Source organism: Dioscorea cayenensis, unplaced genomic scaffold (assembly GCF_009730915.1).
Source record: "Dioscorea cayenensis subsp. rotundata cultivar TDr96_F1 unplaced genomic scaffold, TDr96_F1_v2_PseudoChromosome.rev07_lg8_w22 25.fasta BLBR01000145.1, whole genome shotgun sequence".
Lineage (NCBI taxonomy): Eukaryota > Viridiplantae > Streptophyta > Magnoliopsida > Dioscoreales > Dioscoreaceae > Dioscorea > Dioscorea cayenensis.
Genome location: NW_024086536.1, coordinates 57,433 through 68,399, shown reverse-complemented (window position 1 = coordinate 68,399; position 10,967 = coordinate 57,433). Strand labels below are relative to the sequence as shown.

The following is a 10,967-nucleotide window of genomic DNA, read 5'->3' as shown; positions in this document are numbered from 1 at the left end:
GGAAGCGTTACGTATTGTTGCTACTATTCTTCATATAATTTTGCCAAAGTCACAACCCTAGTAATTGTGTCTGGTTGCCAAGGAATTATGTCCCTTTGTATTTCTTCTTTAAACCATCGACAAAACAATCTAATAAGGCATCGATGAGATACTCCAGGTCACTCGATTAGCCAATGCTGTAAAAGTTTGATAATATTCAGTAACAGAATTCTCCTGCGTCAGTTTAAAAAGAGCATATCTCGGACAATCAAAGATTGAAGGCCCATATGTAGTTTCAATTGCTTTTGCCAAAGCACTCCAGGAAGAGACAACACCTTATTTTTGCAACATCTGATACCAAGGTACCACAGGACCGTCAAAATGAATAGCAGCTACATTCAATCGATAAGAATCAGATATGTCATAATACTCAAAAACGCTTTCAGACTTGGAAAATCCACTAAAGAGCATTATTCCCATCAAACCTAGCCAGATCCATTTTAGTTGCCCGCCAAGGAGGAGGATGTGGATACCTCATCTCAGTCATAGCAGTAGAATTCTCCAAATTTGAAACTGATGGAGAAGTAGTAGCTAGAGAATTTTGCAATTGAAGTGACTCCATACATTTCTCAATCGAAGCTAAAGATGGTTCGATGATAGCCATCCTTTCCTCCTTAGCTCTATCCTTCTCTTCTTTTTGATCGAGAACAACCATGACTGTCTCCATTTTAGCTGAAAGCTCCTTGAATTGAGTATGTTCAGCCATGAAGGGAGATCAACAACGAAATCACCAAATTGTTATGAATTTCACAACAATTCAATGAATATTTTCAGATCTATTTCCCAATGTCCAGATCTAGTGATTAATCTCACAAATCTAGCAGAATTACAGCAAGAAATTCAGTAAAAAAAACAGAGAAATAGGATTCCCATTAACAATCAAGTCCAGGATCCTATCCATCCACTCATCCAGATCAATTAAGAAACTGGAAACATTCAATCATCAACCACTACAGTTCATCGATTCAATAAACATCAAACAAATCAACACAATATCCAAACAAGAAAAACAACAAATGAGATAACCAATTCAGTAGCTCTCACCACCGAATTCCTCTCTCTCTCCCGCAGGATCGAGCCCTAGATCACACTTCTTTGATACCCCTCTCCTTCGGCTCCTCACTGATATTTATATCCATCCAGAGATAGCCTTCCAGACGAGAGTTGGCCCGCCTCTTTCTTCTTTCTTTTCCCAGTCTTCTCCCATCCGTTGGATGCTTCAATAACTCCTTGATCCCACTATCCACGTGTCCTGCTGACAGCCCCCCGTTAATTGCTTGTAATTCATTAACTTTCTCTGCCTTAATGACCTCCAGTTGTAGCTCCTCCCTTGCCACATCTTCCAATTTATAAGGAAATATAACAACTTTCGGGTTCATGGCAAAGGATACCAAAAAACATGAGTCACAAAAATAAAGAAAAACACATTACTTAGCGATCATAGTTGACATCTTAGAGACTCTTCTTCTTTCTGGCAATGGCAACCCTCTTGCCTTTGAGTGTGCAGCAGTTGTTCTTCATCCGATGGCCCCTGCAAGGTAGGCCCATCTCGTGTCTGATTTGCCAGTAGCACTGGATCTCCTTCATCCTCTGGATAGCCAGCCTATTGAACCTCCCCAGTGTATCAAAACCACAAGAAATCATCGCCATTATCACACAAACTATGCTACAAATAGAATTTTGAGGAGAAATGCAAGAGGGATGGCGCTTGAACTCTAGAGAGAAGGTATCCACATCGCCGTTTGGGGATCAGCGGTGGTGGTAACGCTAGGACTAGGGTTTAGGGGTGGTTCAACGGTAGCGGCAACGCCGAGGACGAGGGGAAGAGGAAGGGGTGCGAAGGAACTGTCATTGTCGGAGTTGGTTTCATCGGATGCGCCGAATTCGAAGTAAATGCTCTCGCGGTGAAGTTGTCTTTGACGGAAGCCATCGGCGAAGGAATTGGGTCGGGATCGAGGTCGGGAGTGAGTGAATCGAGGGTTTGTCCCGGGTCTCTAAGATTGCGGATAGGGTTCGGGGACTTGGTGGACTCGTTCTTTGGGCGTAAAACGCTTACATCATGATGATGATGCTTTGGAAACGCAATTTCTGATCATTGGATCGGCGATGGACGGACAACTTCAATGCGATGACCAAATTTAGGGTTTGGAATTGTTGTTGTTATAATAATTTTTATATATTTGGGTTTCTTGGTTTTCATGGTGGTAATGGTGATCCAAAAGTCAAATTGGTCCGTCAAAGCGTGAGTCGAGTCCAAATTAACTTTTTAAATAAATGTTGATTTTTAATAATACATTAAATATTGTGCTTTCAATTAAAAACTAATATATGTATATATATACACATGAAGCCTCTGGATGATCACTGACTTATAATTTCACATTATATTAAAAGAATTTACATTGTATCAAAATTTTTTGAAACATGCTGATTCAAATTCTTTTTTTAATAATTGTTGTTGCCTGGATACAACAGTGAATTTATTAGGGGACCTTTAACTTGTAGAACTTGAACTTGGAGGCTCGAACAAAAGGAATTGGAGTCTCTTCCTTCTTCAAATGCCAAGACTGAATAACGTTAGGGAGGTATTTCCCACAAACACTCCGATGGCAACTCGAAAAAAATCTCAATTGTTGCATGCTCGATCGGGGACCACACCCTATTTATAAGAAATCTTTATGGAGCTAATTATAAGTCTGCCCATCATAGATTTGACAATTTTGCCACCATGAATTCTACACAACATATGATTAATATGTATATCCACACATTTAAAATTAGATAATTAGGACCCAATTCAAACTTGAATCGGATCACAACAATTTGAGTCCATTCAAAAACTAGAATATAATAAGATATACACAATCATAAACATTAGCTAGTATGCGTCTACACAACTTATGCACATAAGTCCTTATATCCCTACATATTGTGTGGTCCACAACCCAACAATCTCCCACTTGGACTATACAATCATGCACTTTTGGGAATTCAAAATTGTGTATAAATTACTATCAACAACCAAAATGTAATTACAAGCGAAAAATTATCTAAATCAATCTCGATCCCATCGACCTCATCTATACATGAAACATAAGGGGCAATCATCGCTAGTACAATGCAACTAAACCCACAATGCTCACACATCTCGACTTAACTAACGACATTGATAAAGTGTGGATATGTAGCATGGAAATTACAAGCTAATGTGATCTATGCTTGTCTATTTCCAACTGGTCCAACTTTAAAGTCTTTATGAGATCATAGTTCACTACAAATGTTAAAAATAAATAATAAACTTTATAAAAAACTAATCAAAGTGTCATGACATCAACATGAGTATCAAGCTACGAAATATCAAAAATAAACTCCAACTAATCAGAAGCATTCATACTAATGACGCCCATGCTAGCAACATGTTCATGAAAAACTGTAGGCGCCAATGCTTTTGTAAGCGGATCCGCAACCATGGAATTTGTCCCTATAAGCTCAATACTAACAAAGCTACTATGAACCCTTTTCTTTTAACAGACTAAGAACTTAATATCTATATGCTTAGACCTAGAAGAACTTCCATTCGTTTGTTTAAGTACAAAAGCTACTGCTCTATTATCACAATACAATGTCAAAGGTCTCTATATGTTTTTGACAACTCATAGTCCTTCAACGAAATTGCGCAGCCAAATAGCATTACTAGATGCCTCATAACATGCGATGAATTCTACCTCCATGGTTGATGAAGCAACCAAGGATTGCTTGGGACTTCTCCATGAAATAGCACCACCAGCCATAGTGAAGACATAACTAGATGTCAACTTACGACTATCCAAGCATCCAGCAAAGTCAGAGTCGGAATACCCAATGATCTCAAGCCTATCCAACTTCTTGTATGTGAGCGTGTAATCCTTTGTCTTCTAAAGATATCTAAAGACCCTTTTGGCTACAACCCAATGTTCTTTACTTGGATTACATTGATAGCTTCCAAGCATTCCCACTATAAATACTAGGTCAGGATGGGTACAGACCTGTGCATACATAAGACTTCCTACTGCAGATGCATAGGGAATGTTCTGCATGTATTCGGATTTAATTCCTTCCTTAGGACACTGTTTTAAACTAAATTTATCTCCTTTCGACACGGGGGTGTCATGAGGCTTCTGATTACGCATGCCAAACCTTTACAGTATTTTCTCAATATAGCTCTTCTGAGATAAACTCAAGGAGCCTTGTGAACAATCACAATGAATCTGGATCCCTAATACGAAGGATGCTTCACCAAGATCTTTCATCTCAAAACTTTCATAGAGAAATTTCTTAGTTTCCCACAAGATCCCTTTGTCACTATTGCCAAGCAGAATGTCATCAACATATATGGACTTACTCCCACTAAACTTGTGATACACACAATCCTCAATAGTGTTCATCTTAAAACCAAATGAGAGAACAATATGATGGAACTTTTGGTACCATTGTCGGGAAGCCTGTTTAAGCCCATAGATAGATTTCTTAAGTTTGCAAACCATTTGATTAGTCTCCCCAGTGACTAATCCCTCCGGCTGCATCATATAAATGGTCTCCTGAATGTCTCCATTAAGAAAGGCCGTCTTTACTTCCATCTGATGTAGCTCAAGATCCAAATGTACCACAACTGCCATAATGGTCCTAAAAGAGTCTTTTGCAAAAACAGGAGAAAAAGTCTCTTTGTAATCGATGTCCTCCCTCTGAGTAAATCCTTTCACAACTAGATGCGCCTTATACCTTTCAACATTGCCTTGTGAATTCCTTTTGGTCTTAAAGACCCATTTATATCCAATAGATTTCACACCTTTCGGCAATGGGATAAGATCCCAAACATCATTGCCCTTCATGGATTGGATTTCGTCACCCATAGCTTCGATCCATTTATGAGAGTTTGAGCCATTAATTGCCTCACCAAAGGTAATTGGATCGTTTTCCATTCAACATATCCTTCATGCTCATGGAGAAATACCAAATAGTCATCCAAAATTAGATTTCTCCTTACTCTTATGGACCTCTTTAGAGGTACCTGTTCTTCTTGAATTTGAGGTTGAATGTCTTGCTCCTCACCAATTACTAGTTGAGTACCCTCCTCTTGATGGGTAGGAATAACATCATCTCTGTCATGTACCGAATATTGCGTTTGAATGACAACAGGAAAAGAAACCTGACTGTGATCCTTAGCAACAACAGAGAAAGATGTATCCAAATCCTCCCTAAAGATAAAATCATCACTTCGATTCTCTTCCCCAACCTCAACATCCTCAAAAAACAGGCATTTCCCGTTTCAAAAAAGGTTCTTGATGTATGATTATAAAACTTAAAGCCTCTTGATTTTTCAGAGTAGCCTACAAAATAGCTACCTATTGTCCTTGCATCCAGTTTTCTTTCATTAGGCTTATAAGGCCTTGCCTCAGCTGGACAACCCCAAACTCGTAAATGCCTTAGGATAGGCTTCTTACTAGTCCATAATTTATAAGGGGTCTTCTTAGTAGCGTTAATGGAACTCTATTTAGGGAGGCAATTAGCGCTCTTTTAATGCTTCACCCGAGGAGAGAGTTAGGCAATGTTGTATGAGTAATCATACATCTTACCATATCTTTAAGGGTTACTGTTTTCGCCTTTTACGCCACACCATTCATGCTAGGACAACCTGGCATGATGTATTGAGGAACGATTCCACACTCCTCTAGGTATTGAACAAAAGGGCCTGAATGTTGCTCGCCTGATCTATCATACCTACCGTAGTATTCACCACCACGATCAGATCTAACTGCATTTATATTCTTGCCCAATTGATTTTCAACTTCTGCCTTAAATGACTTAAAAAAGTCCAAAGCCTCTTATTTCTCATGTAACAAGTAGAGGTAACCATAATGATAATAGTCATCAATGAACATAATGAAATACCGTTGACCGTTCTAAGATGTCGTAGGGAAAGGTCCACAAATATCGGTATGTATAAGTTCTAAGACTTTTTTACTTCTCTCGGCCCCCACTTTCCTCTTGTTTGTCGTCTTTCCTTTAATGCACTCAATGCACACACTATTGTTGGTTTTGTCAATTACATCAAGAATTCCATCTCTTACAAGCCTATCAATTCTCTTTTCAGAGATGTGACCCAAATGCTTCTGCCATAATGAGTATGAATTCTCATTTTGTAATCTATGTTTATTACTTTAGTTTTAGTATTATGGGATTCATTGTTTGTATTAACCATATCAAGAAAATAAAGATTATCACTTTCACTTAATGTACTGGTTCCAACCAACATCGAATTAAAATGAAGAACACATCTTTTATTACCAAATGAACAAAAATAACCTTCTTTTGTCTAAAACTGAAATAGAAACTAAATTCCATCTGAAGGATGGTACAATGAATGTGTTATTCAATTCTAAATAAAACCCAGTACGAAGTAACAATCTAAAAGTCCCTACACCTATGACTTCTGCCCTTCCAGTCCCCATATAGATATATCTTTCACCATCACTCGGCGTTCGGCAGTTTAGGCAACCCTTTCTTTACGCGCCAAGCGCGATACTTAGGGTAGTCTTTCTTTACATGAGAAGCCTTCTTGCAAAAGAAGCATTTCAATTCTTTATGCTCTTTTTCAGGGCCTTTGGTCTTCTTCTACAATTTTGGTGCTGCAGTTTTATCATATTTCCTCTTCTTTTGAGGGCCTGAGTTAGAAGATGCCAAATGCACACTCTCAACTTTATGTTGTTTCTTTCTATCTTCCTCCTATACCAAATGTGAGATGAGCTCATTAAATGTCCACTTGTCCTTCTAACAGTTATAGCTAGCTCACTTCAAACTAATTGAATCTAGGAGGGAGAAAAATCAAAACCAGATGCACCAGAACATCTTCTGTCAACGCAATTTTTAAGCCTTTCAATCCCAGCTAGATGAAACATATTGAGAATGTACTCACGTATATTCCCATCACCCTTATACCGCATAGAGACAAGTTTCCTTAGGACATCACTCATTTTCGCCTTATCACTTCTTACGAAGCGTTCCTCAAGGGTGTCGAGAAAGTGCTAACATCATTTTTCCTCCGAGACATGAGTGTCCGGGAAAAGTCTCCAGGATTGTATTCTTTATGATCATCAAACCAATGCGATTAGACAGCTCCCACCTCTCAAAAACTCTCCTATCCTCAAGAGAGCTTTATTTTGTAAGAGGTGCAGGACGTGGTTCTCTTAATGCATGGTCCAAATCCATACATCCCAAAATAAGTGTCACCTTGTTTTTCCAAGACTTAAAGTTTGTGTCGTTAAGCACATGAATGCCACTGAGTGTAGCAGACACATTGCCAACACTCATAATATCAACTGTACATAGAGCAATTAACAAAAATCAACTCACAATTAAATAACAAAAACGAATAATCAAGTATATAAATAACAACCACCCATCTGTAAGTTAATTTTGTGATATTAAACCTAGTCTTTGGATAGAGATTCAATTCACTAGTAATTAACTTATTGTAGTAATCAAGTTTTATAGTAAAATCCAGTCAAGTATAAAGTCTTCCTTTTGGCCGACTAAATACTCACAATAGACACTTAATAACTATAAACAACTTATTACCACATGTGCAAACAAATCTCTGCCAGACAACAGTCTTCCTTTGGGCTGACGTGTTGTCTGCATGAGAATAAGCATGCACTAAAACCATGGTTATTCACAAAAAATGTTTTCATAACAGAGGTCACTTTGGTGACGATGCTACTTCTACCAATTGCAGTAAATACCCAAGAAAGCTATAAAAGCAACTCTAAGTTGTTATTTCCTAATGATTATTAAAACAACTTTATAATTATGAATAAAAATTAAATTTATAATAATTAAACTAAAATCCAAATATTATCCTAATTCAAAATCAAAGTAACATAAATTATAATTATACTCAAGAACTTTGATTTTGATAATCACCAAGATTAACGTAATAAAATAATGATAATAATAATAATAATAATAATAATAATAAATATAATCATGTGTTAAAAACCGTGAACATGAATGATTTATAAACCAATTCATCTCTATCAAAACAATGCCATGATAATTCAAACAATACCATGATATATCATATAATCATAACAATGCCATGATATATAATATTAATCATATATAATGTTCATTTAATTTCTCGAAATCCATGAATCCATTAATTCACATAGAAAACATATCAGCATGTTGTGCACGGTTTCTGTTGTAATAGATTTGTATAAATTAAGATGAACATGTAAACCAGCACTTGGGTTTCTCTTAGATTAATGCATATATATATATATATTCAATTTAGAATCTATAAATGATGTTATGATTGTTTAAATTGATATATATATAAGAAATCTTTATGGGGCTAATTACAAGTCTGTCCATCATAGATTTGACAATTTTACCCCCAGGAATTCTACACAACATATGATTAATATGTATATCCACACATTTAAAATTAGATAATTAGGGACCCAATTCAAACTTGAATCAGATCACAACAATTTGGGATCCATTCAAAACTAGAATATAATAAGATATACACAATTATAAACATTAAGCGTAGTACGTCTACACAACTTATGCACATAAGTCCTTATATCCCTACATATTGTGTGGTCCACAACCCAACGAGTAACAACCCAATTTTGACCAGGTGATAAATGCCTGTTTACATCAAACCTGAAAACATATACATTTTAGAATTGTCGTCGGAAGAATCATGAATAATCTCAACTTGACCTTCAATGAAACCCATCTTAAGCCTCCGGCGATCTTCGATCAACATTCTCCGATAATAATGCTCATGCAGATATGGACACCTCTGCAAATATAAATTATAGAATAAATACTAGAGAGAGAATGATAGAGAGAGAGTATTTAGAGAGAGAAAATTTCTTCCCAATGAATTGCTTTTCTTTGCTTGGTCACAAGTGAACTACGCCTTTTATAGATCTCAAAAAGCAGTTTTTTTATTTTGCAGAGTTGTAGAACTTGTTCAGTATAGTCGCTCGGTCAGCTCCGTCGTGGCGGCATATTAACTTTTAGATTAGAATTGATACGTGTAAAGGCGGAGATGTTGGGACAACCGGACAAATAACTCACCCCCGTAATAGTATTCTATAATAGGCATAGACCTCGAGATAAATATTTCTAAGGCATTCACCGAAAAGCTTCTTTTACATAGAGAAATTTAACTTAGTGTTATACAAACACTTTTAAAGAACCTTTGACAATGTTTAAGCACATTTTTATAAATAAAATAAAAAAATTACATTTTACATTAAAAATCAAATTAAAAAATTAAATAAATTCAAAAATAATAAAAATAAAAATAAAAAAATCCATCTTGATCTACGATAATGGTTGCGGAGAGGAAAAACCTATAAAAAAATCACGAAAAAAATCGCGAGAAAGATTAGAGAGGAGTAAGTAGAATAGAGAGAGGAAGAGACATAGAAGCGAGAATGAAATGAAGATGAGGAAGAAGAAAAAGAAGCTCGCTAATAGGGAAAAAAGGATGAGATCAAAAGGGGAGGAGAAAAGAAAAAAGAGAAGAAAGACTCAAAGAAGATAAAGATACTAAAAAGGATAAAAATGCTCGAAAGAGGTGACGAAGATCAAAAAGAAGAAAAGAAAAAACCAAGGGATGAGTTAAAAAAAAAGAGAAATAAAGAAGGAAAAATAAAAAGATAGAGATCAAACAAGAGAGAGAAAAAAAGGAGAAAAAAGGGGAGAAATCAAAGTAGAGATCAGATTAAAAAGCAAAAGAAACAAAGGAAGAGCAAGGAAACAAATGTGAAAAGAGAAGGGAAAGAAACTCTATCATCAACAAGATTAAGGTTTTTTTTCTTGTTCTTCCTTCTAATCTTGTCACGCCCGAACCCGGCTCGCCAGACCCGGTGCACTGACAAATGACCGCACACCTATATGGTCGAGACCCAGTAGGCGTGCAAGGCCTCAAAACCTGATTCTCAAAGCGGTGAGCTATTAAACTCCTAATCTAAAAAAAATTAAACAACAGATTATGAGCTTGACAGCCTAGTAAGTACCCACTAAACATATCGGGATCATAAAAGTTTCAAAATTTCAAAAGGCAAACAAAATATAATAAAATACAAGTTTATCAGAATCAAATTCAGAAGTCAAGTTTTTTCAATAAAACATAACTGATCAAAAAGTCAAACTCCACAAATAACTATTGCTAAAACAAAATGTCAGAGGTCATATATTTACCCTCGGTGACCTGAGCTAGAATTATCAGAGGCCGTTATTTTTCACCGACGGAAAGTGGTGGGAAACTATAGTTTCTATTTCACAGGTACATGTCAACACAGTCAATGTTTAACCCCCAATGACAATGTTATTGCAAAGTTAGTTAGGGACTACAAGTTTCTATGTCAAAATACGTTTATGTCCAAACATTTATCTAAGCAAAATAAAGAGATTCAATGACCCCGTTTTCAGATAGAAAATAATTCCAATTTATTTTCAAATCTAAATACTTACATATGAATTGCAAATAATAGATAAATAAGTAATTAAAAATATAAATCGAAATAATCAGTATGTTTTCTCAAAAATTTCAGAAGTTCATAAAACTAGAATTTTCGAGTATATACATATAGTAGGATTTATATGTGGCATACTTACTTGTCTCACGACCAGAATTCGAATTCATATCAATCGAGTTTTCTCAAAAAGTCTATATTTGGGAATAACCCATCAGAATTACAGACAAAACAAATTCTAAAATTCACATGAATGGAAAAACATTTTCAAGACACTAACGAAGCTACAAAAGTCGAGACTAATAACTAATTCCCCTTAAGATTGAAATCAACATAGCTTTGCGAATTCTAACCCAAATCAGAAATTTCCAAAATTCTAAAAAAACTAGA

The 10,967-nt window shown here is 36.1% G+C and overlaps 1 protein-coding gene across 1 annotated transcript; it reads right to left on the bottom strand.

Annotated features, from left to right (window-relative positions):
• Window positions 1-3,692: 3,692 nt before the first annotated feature.
• Window positions 3,693-4,115, bottom strand: LOC120253634 (secreted RxLR effector protein 161-like). The gene is made up of 2 exons (XM_039261934.1): window positions 4,065-4,115; window positions 3,693-3,953 (listed from the first exon to the last, which is right to left on the bottom strand). Exons 1-2 carry the CDS (start codon window positions 4,113-4,115, stop codon window positions 3,693-3,695), a joined length of 312 nt encoding a protein of 103 aa, XP_039117868.1.
• Window positions 4,116-10,967: the final 6,852 nt, after the last annotated feature.